This window comes from Pan troglodytes, chromosome 10, assembly GCF_028858775.2.
Source record: "Pan troglodytes isolate AG18354 chromosome 10, NHGRI_mPanTro3-v2.0_pri, whole genome shotgun sequence".
NCBI classification, from domain to species: Eukaryota; Metazoa; Chordata; class Mammalia; order Primates; family Hominidae; genus Pan; species Pan troglodytes.
The window spans coordinates 34,171,086-34,194,790 of record NC_072408.2 but is presented as its reverse complement, the minus strand read 5'-3'; the positions used below and the strand labels follow the sequence as shown (position 1 = coordinate 34,194,790).

The 23,705-nt window shown below is 35.6% G+C and overlaps 1 protein-coding gene across 17 annotated transcripts in view; it reads right to left on the bottom strand.

Annotated features, from left to right (window-relative positions):
• TAFA2 (TAFA chemokine like family member 2) overlaps nt 1-23,705 on the bottom strand; it is a 541,094-nt gene that overhangs the window by 131,967 nt on the left and 385,422 nt on the right. For all 17 annotated transcript variants that reach the window (XR_010148009.1, XR_010148010.1, XR_010148008.1 and 14 more), the window contains one exon: nt 22,105-22,211. Coding sequence is in view for 12 of the 17 variants with exons in the window: in XM_009425007.5 (XP_009423282.1) it covers nt 22,105-22,211 (107 nt within the window). In the remaining 5 variants the exon portion in view is untranslated. The remainder of the gene's footprint in view (nt 1-22,104; nt 22,212-23,705) is intronic.

The following is a 23,705-nucleotide window of genomic DNA, read 5'->3' as shown; positions in this document are numbered from 1 at the left end:
CATGCCCGTAGCAGTTGTAGTACTGGCAAAAATATAAGCTTTTCTTTATTATGACACAGGCCATCCAACGAGACTATTGAACTTTAAATTATTCTTAATAGCTTTAATGAGGTTCCCCTGTTTTAATTTACTCAATCAGAGACACAGTCTCTAAGAAAAAAAAAAAAGGAAAAGTATATAGAGACTCTAAATATACCCAAGTGTTTGGTCACCCCCAAGTTCTGGTCTCCAACACACCAAGCCAAGTCTTCTCATTGCCTTGTGGCACCAGGACAAGTGGCACAGTTACCTTGAAATATTGCATCATGGACTATTGTGGCTTCAGGATCAAACTTTGGTTTCTTAACAAGAACAAGATCTTTAACACAGAAATTTTCCCTATGAAGAGTTGGTATTAGGTCTTTGAGAGAAGTTCAGATTTGAGACATTTTTGTTAATCCCCTAGAGGTAAGCATGGTAGTTTAGTATTCTTCTGGGGTGATTATCCATTTTCCAAAGAGACTATCTTAGCATTTGGATTTACAGCCACATATTTTAATGTTCCCCAATGTGTCTAGAGGCATAAGCAATTATTTGATAACTCCAAAGCCTAAAGTGTTTTGTTACTAACACTCATATAAATGATCCACAAAATAAGGTTCTACAAGAATATAAAGTGTCCAAACATACCATATGGAAAGAGTCCAAAATATTCCTGATAGAATATAAAAATGGTTTCCTAATCCCATTTTATAAGACCATAATTCCTTCACTAACACTACAAGGGAATAGTTGTGTTTAGCCACAGAATTCATTTTATAAAATAAGCTTTTATTCAGCTTTGCACAATGTTATTGAAAGTCCTATTGGTCTATGTTTTGAAATAAAAATACTATATTTTGAGCCAAGATTGGGAATCCAGACCCACTTTGAAATATGAAACTTTAGCTAAAGAGCAACAAAAGTTGATCTTGAAAAATAGGGATTCTAGAACTGATCAATAGCAATATCCTAGAGCATCTTCATAGGTGCTGTCACTGTATGTCTGGTATACCAGACGGATAGACTTTTTTCTATACTTACTAATGCATCAAAAATATTGTTGTTGTGACCGGACAGCCCATATTCCTCAGCACACTTTCTTCAAGGTATTAAGATGTTGGGCTCTTTCTTTTCTGAGCAAACAAATAGTCAACAGGATTTTCTAAATGATTAGATTTAAAATTCAAAAATACCTGTGTAAGATGAGTGATAATCATTCTAGTACTTCTACCAAAGTGATACAGCATTCTCACTAACAAGACAATTTCTTGTTTACGACTTATTTAGGGAAAGGGAAAAGTGTATCATTTATTTAGGAAACTTATACTCTGATAAAATAAGACCACAATCCCAAGATAGATTCAAGTAAGAAAACCTTTACCATTTTTAAATGCTTCTATAAAATAAAGGTTAACTTGATTATAACTACTGTCTTTGCTTACATAACTTAAACATTATTTCAACTAAAATAAAAACTTGATTAAATTAAAACTCTAATTGCATCCATGAACAACTGCCCACCCAATGATAGCTCTGAAAATAATAGTCACATTTTGGTAGAGGTATTTAATTTCCTCTACCAAAAAATACAAAGCGATTTCAATAACTGTGACATTAGTGTGGTAAAAGGTCTGCAGTTTCAAAATCCATGCTATTACTCCAGAGAAAGTGAAAACTTGAGTTCATCTCCCAGGAGTATTTCATCAAACAGGCGACTTTGTGATCATAGCTTGCAGTCTTCCTTTCCTCCTTACTTCCCACACAGTTTCCTCATTCTTCTCTTAGCTGCCCTCCAACCAACTACACTTTCCTTCCCACACAAGTCTTTTACTTACCCGCTACACAGCAACTATCTCTTACTTTCATCGACCCACTCAGGCTGACACATATTTACTCACTTCCTAGTAATTTTACTTTTTTGTTCAACGTTAAGAAGAACTTTTCTGTATTATCTCTTCTGCTGTTGTGATTATATACATGCACACATTTTGTCCCTCTCTTTGAATAGATAAGAGTTTATTAAATACTCACTGTGTTCACAATTTTATTAAACTAAAGTGTTTTTTCTTAGTTGAGGAGTTCCTTGAGAGCATAATAATCTATTCATTTTCATAGTCTCTTGGTACTTAAGTAGTATCTGGTACAAATAAATGCTCAATACGTATTTGTTGAATGAATGAATGATAAATAAATTACTGGGAAATAAAATGTTTGGAAGAAAAGAAACCCATAAGAATTTTATATTACTTCTGAAATTTAACTGTCCTCAATTTTGGACATGTATACATTACTTTGAGAAACGCATTACATGAAAAATGCGTGAGAGAATTACGTTAGGATATAATTATTTGCATGTCAACATGATTAATCTAAAAGGAGTGAATTTTCTTCAATTAAAATGAACTTTCTTACAAAAGTTTGTCTAACAAAAATTTTAGGAAAGGAAAAAAAATTTAAAGCAAAGTGCATCACCTATCTTTGACCCAAAAGTCTGCAGAGCATGAGCAGTTTTTGCCACAGTGTTTCATAACAGTGTTAGAGCTGCGTGTCTTTGTTAGGAAAAAAAGACCAGCAGTAAGGGTGCTTTTATTTAAGTAACATCTGTTTTGAGATATGACATTTGTAGAGTTAGAAAATAATACATAGGCTATAACTACTATACAAATAACCCAATAACTTATTAAAAGGGCATGCCAACATGTTTTCTTCCTGAATTCTCTATTAGTGGGCTTGTCAGTTTTATCTACAGTTGATTTTCATTTCTCTGTATAACTCCAATCCAGTTTGTTTCAAATCAGAAACAAATAATTCAATTGATGGATTTTCTCGATATTAACCTTCCAGTGAGTTAGCTATAACTTCAAAACTCATTATAAAACAGCTCACTTTTTTTCTACTAAGAGGTGACACTGAGATTCCTCAAAATACTCCTACAGATACACATTTGCAAACGCAGATGAATTGCATGTATGGGCAAATAAATCAGAGCTGGTTATTATATGTATGATATTGCATTTCAAAAGAGCAAAACAAGTCCCCAGTATGACCCACACTTTAATTTCATTTCCCAAGAAATGTCTTTAAAAGTTTATTAAGTGTTCATTTAAAATAATATGCTCACTGTGTATAGGAATTTGTATTTTGGAGGTGCTTGATCTATCTACAAATAAAAATTAATTAGGAATGACTTTATTATAAAATGCTCCTAAAAGTCTTAATTGTACTTATTTAAAAATAAAAAATGAATGCTAGACTTGTGTGCATGGAAGTAATTATGGTACATTATTATTGCAGTTTAAAAGTTGTACATAAGATATTTTGTTTTTACTGTATGTTTTTACTGAATGAACTATTCCCCATCCCAAGGCAATCATGAATAAAATTAAGTTAAACATAGCGTGTGGCATCACAGTCTCTTAGAATTTGTTTCATCTATTTTATTGAACACTGTCTGTATCTTCAGTTATCCTGTTTGAAGAAAAAGGACAAATAAAACATGGCCAGCAAAAAAAAAAAATAAGTTTCAATATTTATAATAATAATATCAGTAAAATTAAAAATTTGTATGTAGCAGAAACAATAATATCTTACTTTGGTAAGATATTACTTTGGTAAGATATTTATGGTAGGTACTTTTTTTTTTTTTAATGGAGTCTTGCTCTGTCACCCAGGCTGGAGTGCAGTGGCACGTTCTCGGCTCACTGCAACCTCCACCTAGCAGGTTCAAGCAATTCTCCTGCCTCAGCCTCCTGAGTATTACAGCCACAATGGCTGGCTAATTTTTTGTATTTTTTAGTAGAGACAGGGTTTCACCATGTTGGCCAGGCTGCTCATGAACTCCTGACCTCAGGTGATCCACCCTCCTCGGCCTTCCAGAGTGCTGGAATTACAGGCATGAGTCACTGCGCCCGGCCATGGTAGGTACTTTCAAAGAATTTTCATATGCATTTTCATTTTAGGTCTTTATACCAATCCAGTGCAGAAAAAAAGAGCTTCTATTATTCCTATTTTACAGATAAACTAAAAATGTTCAGAGGTAATATGTTTCACCCAAGTGCATTCAGCTCAAACCCTAAACACTTCTGACTTTAAATTTTCTCCTAGTCTTTGAGTCTGTTTATTCTACAAATGCAGTCTTCTGTACTCATAATGAACTCACAAACTATTTATTTAGGGAAGTAGACATGTTCATCATGAGTGATCATCTAAGCACTCATTTTGCTTGGTAAATTAATTCCCAGCCTAGTATCTTGCTTATTTATTTTCATAATATCCAAATACCATGGCTAGACTTAAATCACTAAGTACATAACTTTCTATTACACAGATACTCAAGATATTAGTGATATAGAAAAGAAACTAAATGTGGAAAACTAGAAACTACAGGAGACACTTAAATTATTTTCCAGTGGTCATATTATTATGAGAATTGTCAAACAGTATGTTTTAGTGACTTGATAAGGAAGGCGTTCACAGAGCCAAGACTAGAAGCCTAGTGTGACTGAACAAAAATTTAGGTACTTTAGACAGTCTCACCTTTCTTTTTTACACGATGCTTGTGAAAAACATCTGGATAAAGGAAATTATAAGATATACAAAATAACTTTTCCCTCAAATATTTTGCTATGTGAATTCTTTAAAACACAGATTGTTGATCTAGTAATTATATTAGTTCCTCCAAGTCCTTAAGATCTGTTGAATCTATACGCTATTAGGACTTTTACAAATTATCATTAATGACAAAAAATAGCACTATGAAATTGCTGTCATAATAACAAGAACTGACTAACTCTAGGTCATGCATTTTCAACAGGGGTGATAGCATCCCCCAAAAGGGTGAGAATTGGTTCATAAAAGGTGAAAAAATCTTACTCTGTATAAATCACAGATATACATACAGCACATAAACCGATATATAGTATACCTGTGGTATTAAAATTTTAAGGGAGAGGGATCAGTTAGGAAAAAAAAGTCTAAAGAAGCTCCTTAGAGGGCAAAAATGAAAAAAAAAGGTTGACAAGCACTTCTCTAAGTAAGTAAGCATTAGCAAGCTACTCTAAGTTAAATAATTCAATAATTTTTTTTACTTCCTTTAAGGGGATGATCAGTCATTGTAATATGTTAAATATATTATCTTATCTAAATATATTATCTAACATATTATTATCCATTATATATTATATTATGGAATGCTTGTTGTCTGTACAGTATCCACTAAATACCTGGAAATAAATACTTTTCAATTAATGAATTGCGCATGATGAAAAAATAAATGCTTTATTGTTTTCAGCTCTTTTTAAGGCATACAACTATGCAATAAGGGTATAACTTCATTCAGTGACTATAAACCCACCAACACCAGGAAATCTATCTTTTATTTTTTGAAATAGGAAGATTTATTCTCCTCATGGTAGACTGGTTCGGCTTTGAGATTTTATTTTTTAAAATTCTTGAATCATCTAGTATAAACAAACATGAGAGAGGAATTACAGTGAAAGATTATTCATTTCATAGACCAAATTTTAAAGTATGCAATACTTCACCCTCAAATATATTATAAACTAAAAAGAAAATCTAAACCTTTAAATGAAAATATAGAGAGATGACATTTCTTAAATATAATGGTAGAGACTTTTCAAAAGTCAACATTATTCTTTATGCTGGAACACCAGCGCTATCAACTTAAAACAGAAAAAACAAGGATATCTGCTATCATGATTGATTTCTTAAATTCTTCTGTAACTTCTATTCAACATTTTGAAATATGAAATCTAAACTTCAGCATATTTAAAGGAAAAGACCATATCATAATTATATTTATTCTAGACACTGTTAGGAACAGCAGATGTTGAACATGAAAGACATGAATCTAACCTCAGAGAGCTTACAGTTAAGTGAGAAAAATAAACATTAACAAATAATTATACAAATATTTAATTAGTTACAATTGTGATAAGAGATGCAAAGAGTGCAAGGTGCCATGGGACCATATAACAGGGAAACTAACCTAGAGGGATAATAAAGGATTTCTAGGGGAGATAATAGTCATGAATAATGGCCTGAAGTTAGATGGACAAATAAAGCAATAAAACCCGAAAAGCACACAGAGGGGAATGTGGCATAAAGGGGCATAGTGCCTTTGAGAAATTGCCAAAAAGAAGCTCTGGATCATTCTGAGTAAGGGAGAAGCTGCCCAAAGGAGGGAACAGGCACAAATCATGCAGGGCTTTGTCATCCATGTTACAAGTTTTAAATTTAAGAGTTCTGGCCGGGCGCGGTGGCTTACGCCTGCAATCCCAGCACTTTGGGAGGCCGAGGCGGGCGGATCACGAGGTCAGGAAATCGAGACCATCCTGGCTAACACAGCGAAACCTGTCTCTACTAAAAATATAAAAAATTAGCTGGGCGTGGCGGCGGGGGCCTGTAGTCCCAGCAACTCCGGAGGCTGAGGCAGGAGAATGGCGTGAACCTGGGAGGCGGTGCTTGCAGTGAACCGAGATTGTGCCACCGCACTCCAGCCTGGGCGACAGAGCGAGACTCCATCTCAAAAAAAAAAAAAAAAAAAAAAAAAAAAAAATAGTTCTAAGTAGAGAAATAAAATTATCCAACGTTTATTTTTAAAAGTTCACTTTAGCACCTGGGTCGACAGTGGATAAGAGTCAGGACATTTTGGATAAAAGACAAGCCGGGCACGGTGGCTCACGCCTGTAATCCCAGCAATTTGGGAGGCCGAGGGGGGGCAGAGCACCTGAGGTCAGGAGTTCGAGACCAGCCTGACCAACATGGAGAAACCCTGTCTCTACTGAAAATACAAAATTAGCCTGGCGTTGTGGCAAGTGTCTGTAATCCCAGCTACTCAAGAGGCTGAGGTAGGAGAATCGCTTGAACCCAGAAGCAGAGGTTGCGGTGAGCTGAGGTCGTACCATTGCACTCCAGCCTGGGCAACAAGAGCGAAACTTCGTCTCAAAAAAAAAAGAATTGCAATAGTTCAGAGAAAATAAAGGCTATAGAGATGGAGGATGATGGTCAAATGTGAGAGATAACTAGGAGTTAAAAGGAACTGGATTTCACAATCGACTGGATGGCAAGAAAGGTGTCAGAGATGATCCCAAAGACTGGCTTGCACAACAGGGAACAGAGCGAGTGAGCTGTGGATACGAAAAAATGTGGCTGAGAATGCTTTCTGAACCTTCAGAATTAAACAGCAGCTGCTCTGAGAGGTCAAACAGAAAGCCAGAAGGATAATGCCATTATTCTTTGACTTCACAGCAGCAAGATCCAGGGGTAGGAATATCCTGAGAACCTGGAAAGGAAGCTCTATCAAGTCCAAAATTAAATGCACATGTTTGGTGCCTGTCAAATCAACTCCCATAAATACTAAGAAGAAATCAGTCAGAGTAGTAGTTCCCCAATGGAACTAGCTACAGCTTTAGAATGTACAATTTATATTCTGAGAGCAGGATTCCAACAGGATATACATGAGGAGGGAAAATTCAAGTCCCACCCACCCAGTTTGGGACGAATAATAGAAAACGATGAGAAAAATAGGAAGAAAAATCAAAACGAAGGCTTGTAGAAAGATATTGTTAAATGAGAGGAAGATACAGGATTCTAAAAGCAATAGCATAACATTACTTAAAAGTATACTACAAGAGTGTGAGAAAAAAGAAATACTGGTCAAAGGGTACAAACCTTTAGCTGTAGGAAGAATAAGTACTGCAGATCTAACATACAGGATAGCAACTATAGTTAGCAATGTATTTTATACTTGAAATTTGTTAAGAGAGTAGCTCTCAAGTGTGCTTACCATACACAAAAATGGTAACCATGTGAGGTGATGAATATGTTAATCAGCTTGTGGTAATCATTTCATAATGTATACATATATCAAAACATTACATTGTATACCCTAAATATATGCAATTTTTATTTGTCAGTCATACATTGAGAAATCTGGAAATAATTAAAAATACAAGAGGCAAAAATAAAGTTTACAAAGCGTCTGCTTTGTACTTTCATATAGTTCCGGAAACATGGACCTGATCAATTTAATGTTTAGGGATGAGCTACAATAGAGTGTGAAGTAAAAATATGAAGTTGGAAAAGAGATACGTGGAAATAGAGAGTGACAAGATGAGGAAGAGTATAAAAATAATTTAAAACAGCTAAATTAAAAACACTATTAGTGTTTTAATTTTTGATGGTGGATTAAAAAAATGGATTTAAGTAGGAGGAAATGGCAACAAAACCTTGGAACTAACTTACTGGACTCAAGAAAGCAGAATCTCTAGACTGGTAACACAGAATTATCAAAAGGATGGCGAAACTGGAAGCATCACATCCATCCTGGAAGGAGTGAGGGCTATAAGTGGGAGCATTTCTGAAAGCTGTCTGAGAGGCAATTACATCTCTAGTTACTATCCATCATTCCACATCAGTGTGTGGCTGCCCTTCCACCAACCTGGTAGCACGTTGGAAGTTTTTTGTTTGATTGGAGGGTTTTTTTGTTTTGTTTTTTAAGAGACACAGAGTTATCCTCTGAACTGGGAAACACAAGACAGAGTAGAGGGTATGTAGGCACTGTACTGAAAACAAGAGAACTGAATAAGCTACAGAATGCTGAACTTGTAACACACTCCCACCCTAACTGCTTTCACCTCTCAGCTCTCCAACAACTGAAGCCAAGAAGTAAGCTTCTTATGTAAAGAACCTGAACAGTCCAAAAGAGAAAACCTAAATGTATTAACACTAGTGGTTCTCCAACAAGAGCACTACTGCATCATTCTACATTGAGTCTCAGTTTTTACAAGAGATTTCGGAGTAGACAGTTTGGAATTATCAATTATTTGAGGAAAGCTTCTAGTATAGAAGACAGAAGCCAAAATAGCAAAGTCAGCACAAAATCTTAGAAGGAGAGACTATGCAATAAAAAATAATTTTAAATGGAGGACATGAGAATATTCAAAAAACAAAAATGAAGAGCACTTAGAAATTAAAAGTACAATAAGAAGATACAAAATTTCACACAGGTTTGGTAAATAAAGAAATCTCCCCCCAAAAAATTATAGCAGAAAGATACAGATGAAGGCAGGAGAGGAAACAGCACTGCTAGAAGACAAGTTTAGGAGATCAAACAGCCTAACAACAGGACATCCAGAAACAGAGAGGGGGGAAGATCCTCAAATAATTCAATACATATTTTCACAACTGGAGGATATGAATTGCCAGATAAAAGGGTCCAAAAATGCACAGCTCAGCAGTTCATAATGGATCTTCACCAAGATATACATCATTTTAAAATTACAGAACAGAGTCAAGCAGAAGAGAGAGGGAGGAGGGAAAAAGGTCACAATCAAAGGATAAAGATTATAAATAAGAATCATCTTAGACTTTTATAGCAGCAACAGTACAGTGAGAAAATAATGGAGAAATATCTTCAATATTCTACAGGTAATCATTCCCTCCATAGAATTCTATACCCAGCCGAACTATCGTTTAAATGTGAGGGTATAATAAAGATATATTTAGAAAAGCAAGGTTTTAAAAAATAAATTTCTTACTTATGTTTTTCCTCAAGAAACAGCTAAATGATATGCTTCACCAAAATGAAACAGTAAACTAAAAAACAATGAAGATATATCAGACCCTGGAAATGTATCTTCATATATAAGAGATGGGAAAAGGTAATTGTCAGGATGATAGTGAAGAGAGATCCCAGGATGAAGTATGTACACCAGATGCAGAGGAAAACCAATCCAGACCAGAGCAGTGACTCACAGGGCAGACACATTGAGGACTGTTCTTTAAAAAATGTCTGCCATCCTTGTAATGTCTTTTTAGCCTAAAAGAGATGCTTAGGTGAATCTGGCTCAGATTCTTGTCTCAGTTTGTCTTGGCAATAAGCTGATGACATTTTTGCTTTCTCTCCAATTATTTTCCCCTAAGGTATTCTGCCTGACTCAGCTGAGAACACTCATTTCAGCCATAGAAAAGTATATTGCATTCACCTACTCTTAAGAGCTGGAAGTATGTCTTAATGAGCTTAGAAACATAAAATGCCAAGTATTTTATTCTCTATAGCCACATTCCTGTGGGACATCTACAACCTGAACTAGGCTACTACTTTTACATGTCCTGGCTGTAGCCACCCTGTTTCATACATGGGCTTGTCTATTAACCTCTGCAGAAGAATCTTAAACTATTAAGGAAGCTGAATTCAAATTCTGATCCAGAACAACAGGGGTGGGAAAAAGGAGACAGTTAGCTTTCTATGAAATGCACTTAAAATATGCTCTTTATTTAACATGTATATTTATATTTCATCTAATAATATATTATCATTTAGCTATTTTTTTTCTGTATTATGACTATAGGCAAAAGAGTTTTGAAGTAAAAATAAATATATATTTTTAAATTTCTGTATCATGCACTCTACTGCATGCTTCAGAATTATTTTAAAAATCACATTAGTAGAAATAAAGGTTAGAATCAAATTACAGAAATGGCTTATCATTGAGGAGAGTCAACTTAACATATGAGAAAGGCAACGTGAAAAAGCATTATTAAAAATGAGAAACAGGTTGCTTGATACAGAGAACAGAAAATAATGATCCAGCTTAGTTACTAAATGTTCCTGGGAAGAAATAACACCAAAAAGATAAAAGCATCAAAGACAAAATAAAAGTAAGATTTTATTAGAAAGGGGAAACCTAAGTTTGAAAGGTTTCACTCAATATTAAAAGACACAAAGACACAAAACCCGTGTCTATCTAGATATCTATCTAGAGATGGGTTATATGACTTTTAATATTGATCTATCTATTGATAGATAGACATGCATGTTTATTTTTTGAATTCAAGGGTAAAGAAACTATCTTAAAAGTATCAATATTACCATCCCCCTCCCCTCAAAAAAAAATTACCTACAGCTAGTAAAGAGATAAACCTGGATTAAAATTCAAATTGTCTGGGTCTCTGAAACTGTCCTGCTATACTATATGCTAATTGATTGAATGTAAAATTTAAACTACTGACTGTTAATTATTTATAAAGAGCTCTTATAAAGCCATAATAAAAACAGTGTCTACTAATACAATGAATAAAATATATGAAAAGATTATTAAAAAATATTAATGGTCAATAAAGCAATAAAAGTTTTACTTATCATCTTTAGTAATAAAAAAATCACAACTTAAAAGAGGATGAAATTGGAAAAGATTAAATAGAATAATAAATCTCAGTGTTGCTAAGGGTTTATAAATACAGGCACTCATTCTCTGCTAATGAGAACATAAATTGAGAGGTTTACAATTTGACAACATATATCAAAATGCATACATTTTAACATGTATAAATGTTAATAAATTAACATTCTATGAATCTAGTCTAGATCATTTTTGTTAGTGCTATTTTATACTTTCTAAATATCCTGAGTACAAATCATTTTTATAATTAAAAGTGTCATTGTCAAAACATAGTAACATTTTAGAATTTGAGTCATTTGACCTAGTAATTCCCGTACTACAAATCTAGACTAAGTAAATAAACAGATATGGAGAAAAACAGTTATATATATGAATGTTTATTACAGCATTACTTTTACTAAAAATGAAAGGAAATAGCTCAAACACTTAATAATATGGTATGGTTAAATAATTTTCAAAGGAAATGTAAAGAAATGCTCACAAAAAGTGAGAAAGTAAGACACAAATGTATAAATACAGTATAGTCTTAATATGAACAGTATTTGAGAGTTAATAATGGTGTATGTGTAGTGGAATTACAGGTATTTCAAAGTTTCTGCTTTACATTTTTCTATATTTTTCAATTTTCTCCAACAATAGTTTATATTTTATATTCTAAAATATAAAAACATTGTTTTAAACATTACATTTGAAAAGGATATAACTGAAAATATACAAATGTAAGCAAGCTTTAAGAGTTATATAAGAGTTTCAAATTAATAATAGAAACATTGAGTTGGCAAATAAATTGATAAATTATCCAAATAATAGAAACGAAAATACTTCAAAATTAACTTTATCCATTTATTAGTATTCAAAAGTATAAATTAAAATATAAATAAGACACTATGTCTAGACCTTCTCATTTAATAAGGATATTCAATTTAATTTTTTTTAAATTAGTAGCCAGCCAGTATTTTCAGAGTGGTGAGAGGGGAAGCTTTATATACTTCTGCAAGGAAATCAAAAGTAATTAGACAATATGTAGAAATATTCTTGTGGCAAATATTTGTCATTTTCTTCTAAAACATTTACCTTTCTATATCCCTCTCTGTATTGAAGGGAGCTGGAAGCTTAGATAAGATTTCCCAGGCTGCTTTGCCAGCTGGCTTCTGGTTAGATTCTAAAGGCAACCTTTTCTCAGGGATTCCCAATTGGCCTGAACAAGACTTTTTCAAAACTATTCTGAAGTTCTAGGCTCTTCCTACTCAGTCCTCCTTCCTTCCTTCTCTTCTTTCATGGGTGTCAGACCCTCATAGTCTGAAGGTTCACCCCCTCCTTCTCCTGCACCTCCTCTCTTTATACTTCAAAGGTGTTTCTACCCATAAATTTCTGGTGTGTTGAATTCTATCTTGGAGTCTGCTTCTTGGAAGATGGCACTTTCGTTAAGAAAGACCCAGGGGAAAAAAAAGAGACCCAGGGAAGAAAGAAGCCATCTATTTTTTTCCTGCTTCTGGCTTCAGAAGTGGTAAGGTAGGGTACTATGGATGCCCATGGGCTTTAACAGCATTAGCAGAGAGTCTAGCAGTGTTGGAAGCATTCAGCCTCTCAGGCAGCTCTTGTAGCATCATGAGAGAATTGGTTCCTGGTTTCCTGCTCAGTGGCCATGGAAGTCATTCCTAAATCACAGGAGGGCTTTGGCAGACCCTGCAGTGTGCACAATCACGAGCCCTGTGAAACATTGTGTTGCTCCTTGCTCTTCCACCTGTAGGGGCAGGAACAGCTTTCTGAAGCTACAAGTGTCTGGTGATACTATCATGCTTCCTTATTTCTTTTCCAGCCCATTCAACACTTTTGTCACCAATTTCCTGTTTTAAACTGCCCTACCACGATTGCAATTTTCCTGACTGGATGTTGAATGACACACCTAACCATTTCATTCTTTTTGATACCCAAAATTCTCATTTGTACTAAATATTGAAAAAAATATTATTACATGTGAACAAAAATTATTTTTTATTATTATTATACTTTTAAGTTCTAGGGTACGTGTGTGTGGCAATTCCTCAAGGATCTAGAACAAAAATTATTACACAAAGCTTTTTATATTAGTATTAACAAATAAAAAGTCTCCAAGAACTCTAAAAATGGGGATTTTGTTAAGAAACTTAGGGTGCATTTATGTGTTTTTCCATGCCCCAGTACAATATATGTTTCTGGATATTTTTAGGTACATGTAAATACTCGTTATTTACTGCTAAGTGAAAAAAAAAGCTGTAAAATTGACTAAGTGTTTATCATATGACCCATGAAATTCTACTTCTAAAAATATATCCTGGAGGAATTTTGTAAGTGTGAACCAAAACAAATGTATAGTGATGTCCACAGCAGCATTGTCAATAACAACCAACAACCAGAGTGACCCAAACATCCATCAACAGTAAAAGAGATAAATACATCTCAGTATATTAATGTAATGTATACTATTACATGAAATGCTATACCACAACATGGATGAATCTCAAGAGAAAAACATTGACAGTAAGAAGCAAATCACATTTTTTAAATGCCTATAGTAGAATTACATTTTTACAACATTAAAAACCAGATATATTAGTCCATTTTCATACTGCTATAAAGAACTGCCCAAGACTGGGTAATTTATAAAGGAAAGAGGTTTAATTGACTCACAGTTAAGCATGGTTAGGAAGGCCTCAGGAAACTTAAAATCATGGCCCAAGGCAAAAGAGAAGCAGGCACCTTCTTCACAGGGCGGCAGGACCAGGATGGAGTGAGTGCCAGCAGGGGAAATTCCAGACACTTATAAAACCATCAGATCTCGTGAGACTCACTCATTACCACCAGAAAAGCATGTGGGAAACCGCCCCATGATCCAATTACTTCCATCTGCTCCCACCATTGACACGTGGGGATTATCCCCACCCAATTCAAGGTAATGTTTGGGTGGGGACACAGAGCCAAACCATATCACCAGACAAAGCAATATTTTGTTTTTGTTTTTGTTTTTGTTTTTGAGATGGAGTCTCGCTCTGTCGCCCAGGCTGGAGCGCAGTGGCGTGATCTCGGCTCACTGCAACCTCCGCCTACAGGGCTCAAGCAATTCTTCTGCCTCAGCCTCCCGAGTAGCTGGGACTACAGGCATGCGCCACCATGCCCAGCTAATCTTTGTATTTTTAGTAGAGACAGGGTTTCGCCGTATTGGCCAGGCTGGTCTCAAACTCCTGACCTCGTGATCCGCCCGCCTCGGCCTCCCAAAGTGCTGGGATTACAGGCATAAGCCACCACGCCCCGCCCAGAAAAAGCAATACTCTATTGTTCAAAAATAAGAAGTTGGGAAAGAGATACCTCTGTGGGAAGATGGGTTGTATTCAGCGACTCTGAGGGGCTGACGACATTCTAATTATTGCCCTGGTTGATAATTGCACACTAATTTGCTTTATGTTTATTTTTCATAATATGTAGGTGTTTTATTTACTATTATATAAGCATGAAATATTTTAACATAAAAAAGAGAAAAGAATCAGGTTATGAAAGCATAACTCTTAGAAACTAGCAACTCTGCCTGCATGGTTTAAAACAGAATCGCTAACTCAGAGTAACATAATCTCTCACAACTAGTCTTTGTCAATAAATGTATGAATACATAAAATAATTAATGAACAGTATGCTCTCAAATATGTATAACATGTTTATGAATTAAACCAGATGAAAAGATGTCCAAATGTTGTTTAATAATTTCTGCATGGAAAAATTATGGGTAACTTGATTTCTCTTCTGGGTATTTTTCTTTCTTTCCAAAGTTTCTCAAATAAATATATATTACTTCGAAAATTCAATAAAATACATAATAAAAATGTGTCATTAAAAGTCCAGAATACAGTCAGTTTATGTTCTAGCTATTTTTCTTTCTCTTAGGACATTAATCCAATTGTTTTTATCAACAAGAAAAACACTATGAATTATAAATCAGTGCTCTTAAACTTTGGTGTACATCCTAATAGCTGCAAGCCAGCCCAAGAGATCCTTCTAATATCCTAGGCTAAATTGGATCAAACAATTTAAACTGTAAGAAAATCGGCATTCTGAATATTTCCCCAAAGGATCTGTCCCAGCCACCTCCCCAGGCTAACTGTGCATCACCATCCTCTTTGCTCTTTGCTCTTTGCTCTCTGCTCTCCAGTCACAGCAATCTTATTTCAGCTCCAGTGAATTCTTTCTTTCATGTCTCAGTAGCTTGGCATAGGCTGCTGCTCTTGCCTGGATGTCTAGCCCTTCCTCTGTCTTCATTCAGATCTCAGCTCCAATGTCTCCACCCTAGCAAAGTCTTCCCTGAAACTGTACCCTATCCATTTTACAGTTTATATACTCTTAACCTGAAATTTTATCTTCACAGCACTTTAATACCATTTGTAATTAACTATTTGTGTTATTATCTGATTAATGTTTTTCTCCTTCAACATACTGTAAGTGCCGCTAGGACATGAGTCATGTCTGTTTTGCTCACTTCTGTTTTGTTTTCTTTGACAGAGTCTCCCTCCATCGCTCAGGCTGGAGTGCAGTGGTACAATCTTGTCTCACTGCAACCTCTGCCTCCTGGGTTCAAGCCATTCTTCCACCTCAACCTCTGGAGAAGCTGGGATTAGAGGCACATGCCACCATGCCTGGCTAATTTTTGTATTTTTTAGTAGAGATGAGATTTCGCCATGTTGCCCAGGCTGGTCTTGAAATCCTGGCCTTAAGTGATCCACCGGCTTCCGCCTCCCTAAGTGCTGGGATTACAGGCATAGGCCACCGTGCCTGGCCTTGCCGTTTTTTTGTTTGTTTGTTTGTTTTTAAGAGAAAGGGCCTGGCTCTGTCACTCAGGCTGGAGTGCAATGGCATGATCCTAGCTCACTGCAATCTTGAAAGCAATCCTCCCGCCTCAGCCTCCCGAGTAGCTGGGACTACAGGCACAGGCCACCGCACCTGGATAATTTTTTTAAATCATTTTTCTTAGAAATGGGCTCTAACTTTGTTGTCCAGACTGGTATCAAACTCCTGGCTTCAAGTGATCCTTTCATCTCCGCTTCCCAAAGTGCTGGGATTATAGGAGTAAGCCATTGTGCTCAGCCTGCTCACTTTCATATCTCCAGAATTTGACTTAAAGCCCAACACTTAACAGACACTCCCCATATATTTCATGGATAGTTGGTTGGATAAATGAATAAACTATCAAATGAATCAACAAACAAATGAAGATCTGTCCAGAAAAATTTATGGCTATGTCTCCTAGGCTTTGAACTAAAAATCATCTTTAAAATTTGGTTATTACCATACTGTATACACATAATGAAACATCACACTGTACACCGTAAATAAGTACAATTATCACATATCAATTAAAAATAAAATAAAATTTAAAAAATTTTGTTTTTCTTTGAAAAAAATCCATTCAATCAAAAGTTCTCACTCAGACCAGTAATTAGCTTGTATTACAATGAGGATAACATATATTCAACCTTGGCTAATCAAACTAACTTTTTTAGGCTCCTTTTTTTCGTGGGTATAACTCACCTGTGTGTATCTTTTTCAAACAAAATAAAAATTCTTTTCCAAACCCCAAACCCAACGATGACTCATTCTCCAGAGATTTAGTTTGGATGTGATGGGTAAGGAAAGAAAAGACAAGGAAACATATTAGCCTCCTAAGATTAATGACTATATTTTTCTGTTGGGAACTTGGAATCCTAAACTAAAATGTTTGCTCTCTGATCCCCAATATCAGAAGCTGCACCTAATGTAATTGCTTCCAAGGGGGAAACACTGCTCATTCTTTCTGACTGGCTGTCACAATACTCTGACTTAATCCCTTCCAAAATGCCCAGCTCAATATAATTGTAAGAATTCAGGGCAGAATCTTTCCATGGCAGTTTGAGCAGTAAACTTATTTGTTTGTATGTGAGGGACTGTTAGTTCTCAAAGCACAGAGGTTTTATTAAGAAGATGACAACAATTTCTGATTTTTAGATACCCATTTTTTCAAATCCAAATATTCTGGATTTCTACAGTGTTCCTACATCATGTTCAGAAAACGGAGTAATACAGTTATCCATTAGTGGCTCTTAAGAGCAGGATATTATTGTACTTGTATTTCAGTAGAGGTACTTATTTATTTGGTTCTTTCATCTTCTACATTTACTTGTTCCATAATGACCTATCTACCACTCTCTCCCTTAAATATTCTCTCTATGCACACCATCCTCCTTGCTATTTCTAATTCTCTATGGCATGCTTGAAAGCATTCATACCTATTGCTGCTTTGCCTGGAGCATCCTTTCCCTGAATACTCCACTGGCTGACTCTACTGGAAACTTTAGATCTTACCCAAAGGGCTATTTAAAAATTATATTCCCTCCTGAATACTTCCTATATGCTTTCTTCCTTCATATATTTTCCAGAGCATTTATATCATAAAACATCCCATTTTATGTATTTTTCTTATTACCTATTTTTCCACTTCTAGAATAAACATTCCATGAAAACAAAGATGTTTGTCTCTTTTCTGTACCTGCTATATTCTCAGGCCTTAATGTAGCTACTCAACAATCATTAAGTAAACAAACAACTTTTCCATGAGAAATATCCAACTGAAGTGACCAATTTACTATGCTCTGGGTCTAGCATATCCCAGAAAGGGGATACGTTTACCAGAGGAAACAGTAACAGTGACACTAAACACAGAGCTACAGCTGTTGCCTGATCATCAATCAGTCTGTACTCCTTATACTGATAGACCAGAGAGAGAGAGAAAAGGAGTTCAATGTTGATGGGGTAAATGTAAAGGTCCCTGATGACCATGAGGAAGAAGACAGCTGCTGTGCACTAGAGGCAGAGAGGAATATATTAGGTACACAGATGATCCACAGGGGCATCTTGTGGCATTCCTGTGCCCAGTTATAACTACCAATGTATAAGTACAGCAGCAAGAGAATGGTAACCCAGGGCTCAGAACTCTTAGTAAAACATTAGGAAAGCCTCCTACATGAGTGGAAGTGCTAGCAAAAAGAGAGGAAAATCTAGAATGGCTGGGGGTAGGGTGGACAGACCATGAGCACCAACTGCATTAGTGGGACTCTTACTATTCCTCTTCAAGTAAGTCTTCTTGGAAATTCTGACCAACCAAAATCCTGAATAAGCTTTGCCTGGATGGAGTGACCTTCAGTGAGAAGCAGGTGGATCTGAGGGCTGTGAGGAGTAGACTGCAGTAGAACGTAGCTGCTGATACACTACCAAAATCTTTCAGGGCTGTGCACCTTTCCTCCACTTGCTGTGAATGTTCTGTGATCACAGTTCACAGGTGCCCCCTTCTTTAGAGACTTACCTTCTGCTAAAGATGAGCCACTTCCCCAGAGAGGCCACTCCTTGCCATGGGGAACAGGCCAGTAGCTAATGGCCAATGGACACAAGGGTAGACGAGGCCATCTATCGTGCCTCAAGGAGGGACCATCTCTGTGGAGCAATTCATGCCTCAGAGATTCCCCATAGGAGCAGACTGGGTGATTCTCCAGCTGAGACTCTATTTGTGCTTAGTTTTTATCTCCTGCTCTAGCCTGCTTCACTTGCTCTCATTCTCCTGAGAGCACTCTTTCAATAAATCACGTAAACAAGAATTCCTGACTTGGCTCCGCTTCCAAAAAACCCTGCCTAAGACTCATGTCATACGCAAATTGCCTCTGAAATAATACATTATAATGACAGGCCTTTAAAATTCTTACAAATACAATTCTGATGAACATCAGCTCACAAAATTTTTCTTAAAAGTCAGAAGCCCTAAAATAAATAAATTACCATGAGTGAAAGTCACCAGGAGGAAAACATAAAATTGCATAAAATAGGATCATCAGATAGAAATATATAGAAATATATGGTATATATTTCTATATATATACACCTATATATACCATATAGAAATATATGGTGTATATATATATTTCTATATATACACCATATATTTCTATAACTATATATGTAGTAAGATATAAAAAGAGAAACCCAAAAACATGAGTGAAAACAAAAAGCTATCAAAAGCTTGCAGATTCCCAGCACTTTGGGAGGCCGAGGCGGGCGGATCACGAGGTCAGGAGATCGAGACCATCCTGGCTAACACGGTGAAACCCCGTCTCTACTAAAAATACAAAAAATTAGTCGGGCGTGGTGGTGGGCACCTGTAGTCCCAGCTATTCGGGAGACTGAGGCACGAGAATGGCGTGAACCCGGGAGGCGGAGCTTGCAGTGAGCCGAGATCACGCCACTGCACTCTAGCCTAGGCGACAGAGTGAGACTCCATCTCAAAAAAAAAAAAAAAAGTACCACATAGATGGTTAAGAGATTAAATGAGTTGACATCTGTAATGCTCTTTAGTGCTGTTGAGTTTCTAATATTCATCTGTATTATTTTTATCTTGAATGCTCACCAAGGTGTTCTGGGTCAGAAACTGATTTCTTACTAATTAACTCACAATAAATAGAAAGTGAACTGGCCTGCCTTGCCCTAAGCCTTAACCCTGATGAAAGCCAAGCCAAATGTCCTACATTGGTAGCCAAACATTCCGTAGATGACTGACAGTGAACAATGGATTCTTTTCATTTATATATAGAAGAGAGACAACCATTCCCCTCCCCCTCCTGAAAGGAAAGAAAAATCTTTTGCTCCTTTGAAATGAGGTGGAAAGGATCCTAGGTTCTTACCTTAACCATTTAGAATGTAACTATATCCTTCCACAGGTCAGATACACCAAAGGGGTCTCCAAAGTCTGGGCTTTGTACCTAGGGAGATAGCAGCCCAGCTTTTCTTGGATGGTGAGCACACTAGTAATCATTTTATGAACATGCGCTACAACTTACATATACACAACCCTTATTATTTTATGTGTAAAATAGCTCAAAACAAAAAGGATATTTTGTACAGAAAATATAAAGAAAAGAAAGAAAAAAGAACAAAAGGAAGAAAGATGGAGGAGGGGAGAAAACTTTCATAAAATCTTCATCCAAAATATTAGTGGCAGTGTGGAAAGGGAAAAGCAAAACCACAAAAACACTCTATCTTCTGTAATGTACCAGCTCTGACCATCTGAGTTTTCTGACACGATGTGTAATTTCTTATGTTCAAGGACTATTTTCTTGGCAAAAAGAAAAGATCTTAGTTTCAGAGTTAGCATAGAACATAACACTATTTAAATGTCTTAAAGTAGCTTTAACAATAGTATGCAATATACAGTGTGAGCAGGCTTTATGAGTGATTCTCTAAGAGACCCCATCATTTGGCTTTGGACAGGGGAAAGTATCTTTATCATGAACACTTGCTGTGCTAGGCTGAAGCCCACAATTTCTATGATCCCCCACTCCTCCAATTCTTCTTTCATAAGCTGGGAAGGGGCACTAAGGTGACCAACAGAATAATGAGGATGGGGAGTGTTTTCTTGTTAAGTCCAAGGCAGGGCTTGGCCCTACTGGATTGCAGCTCTTTAAAAGATGAGTATTTAATACTACTTCGTTCTTTGGTCTTGTTGGTTGTTGCCAATTTGAGACCACAGGGAATGTCCTCCTCATCATCTTTTTAATTTTACACTGATAAAAATATTAAAGAGAATTTAAAGTCTGATTTGTGGATCAGTGTGCTGTATTAAAGAAAAGGAGAAGAAAAAATATATGAATATATATATTCACACACACGAAAACATACTGTGGGTAGAAAACAGGATAATGAAATATGAAGAAATTCTTCATAAAATTTTATTTTGCAAGATGTCCCTTTTTGATTTTAAATACATGGGGAAGAGATTAGTCTTATAAGTGTCAGTCCCACACACCATGTCTTTTCTCTCCCTGGTGTTAATGTTCCATGTAATGCTAATTAAACGGACATGTGTAACTAATTTAAGTGTTACAGAATTCAAACCAGTCTTAATTCCCCCTTCTCCCAAAAATAGAATGAGAAACTTAGTTGTTAGTCTCTAGACTTTATAGTGGGCAGAGAAGTAAATTATAAAATCATATTTTACAGAAAAATCTAAATTGATTTCTCAGGTTATGAATACTTGATTATGATAGGGACAGTTCAGAAATAGCCCCATGGAAAAAGTAGTTGTTCATTATATTGAGTCTTATGGCCAAGAAAGAGGGCAGAAAGAATGTAATTGTGAGTTGTCAAGCTTAACACATATGTATAGAGCAAATATTCTCACTCTGTTCAGTGGCAGAATTGAGCCTGCTGAATACTGGGCAGTGTCCAAGTGGTGGTCAAAGTGGTCCTCTGACATAAAGAATCATGACCCACAAAAAACATTGAAAGAAAATTTACATATAGACATATTATTGAGATACATATCATTACAGACACTTTCTTTACCAGGATAAGTGCAATCTGAAACTTATCTTTATTATATACCAACTCAATTTTTATTTTATTTTATTTTTTTATTTTTTTCCTTTAAAAGCCAGGGTAAATTTAATTTAATTTAATTTTATTTTATTATACTTTAAGTTTTAGGGTACATGTGCACAACGTGCAGGTTTGTTACGTATGTATACATGTGTCATGTTGGTGTGCTTCACTCATTAACTCATCATTTAGCATTAGGTAAAAATTGAAGGAAAGGTAGAGTTATATTTCCATATTCTTTGAACACTATTTACAGAAATGGCATTAGTCCTGAAAATATCATCTTTCTCTATCAAAGCCATCTTAAAGATAACACTGCATTATTACTTAAAGAAAACTGCCAGGGGGAGAATCTATACCTAGTAAAATTTAACAGACCAGTGGAGGCAAAACGTAACAGTCTGTGTTAAGGGTAGTCATCATCCACATTTAGTTGAAAAAAAAAAACAGAAAAGCTTACCTTTATGATGGTTTGCACTGGATACAACTTTCCCCCACAAGGTTACAATAAATATTATTATTAGCAGTTTTCCTTTTGTTGCTTTCTGTAAGTATCTCTTACTCATCCTGCAAATAAAAAATAATAAAAATCATAAGTATGCAAATTCATAGCTTTTCCCTTATGATTGTGCTACATTTAAAGCCTTCCACTATACTTTAACCCCTTCAACTTCTGAAAACTGTATTTCTTGTATTTAAAATGCTGTTCACTGTATACAAACGATGATCAGAGAAAATAAAGGTTTTCCAAAGTACCTTGATATGATGCAAGAAATAAGCAAAGCCCTGCCTCAGTCAGTCTTCATCCACTTAACCATAGCCTAAATCAGTTTGGAAATATGATCATATTTCTCTCCATATAAACATAGATTTAGTTTATTAACAAAACCCAAGGCACGGTCATTTGGATAATCTTTAAATAAATGCCTTATTATCTTACTTTTGTCCTAACAATTGCCAAGTCAAATGGACAGTGTAACAGTTTAGATATAATTGCTTAGACGAATTCCTGCACAGAATATGCTCACTTCAAATCTATTATTCCTAATGTGCTTTTTAAAAATCACCTGGTTATATACATTTCTTACTGCAAAGTAACCTGATCCTCCTAATGTGCACAACTCCACTACAGATGACACAATATTGTTGGACTCCACCTTGATGTAAGTTACCAGAGGTAGGAGAAAAATGAAAAAGCAGAATGAAAAATACCAAATCAACATTTTCATATTGAACTCATAAAACTAGAAAAAGCAAAAAATGTTATAACAAAATAATAGCTACCTATAATAAAAGTTCAGAACTTACTTTCTCCAGCACTTTCAACAGCATTCTTTCATTTGTTCTGAAGAACAAATTTGGCCTGTAGGTATATCCATCCCCATTTTGTAGATGAGGAAATTTGGATATTTGCCTGGGCCACATTTAATGACAGAGTAAAAATACAAACCCAGAATTGTCTAATTCTAAAATTCTTGCATTAATCACTGGGGGATAAGCAAAACTGATATGAAATCAAGTCCATCTCCATTTATTTATGAGGGTGATTAAATATATGTCTGTCACCCTGTGACTTTCCGGTTCAGATCCTATACTGAACTCCACTGTGCTTGACCTGAAGATTCTTGCCTGCCCTGCTTTTAAAGCAATTTCCTCGGGTCACTTCCTGATGTAGCCTGATTCCTTTTCCTCTTGTATTTTCTAGGTTACCCTTTTTTGTACATTTTTACCTCCAAAACATTCTATCTCCAAAAATGTGACTCAAAGGTAGAACAGGTGGCTATACAATTTCAAAGAGGAGTCCTTGACATTTTTTCATGTATGACTAAATGCATGAAAAAATAAATTATATATTATGTATTTTAATATAGATATATGTTAACATTTCTTAGCTTGAGGAGGTTATAGGGATTACTTCAAATGTTTAGATGGCAATATTGTAAGAATAAAAACATGAACTTCTAAGTTAGAATGCCGGGGTTTGAGTCCAAACTTTAATGACTTCTAATTATTTGGCCTTTACCTGACTTTACTTTTTTTGGGTCTCCTGCTTCAGTTTCT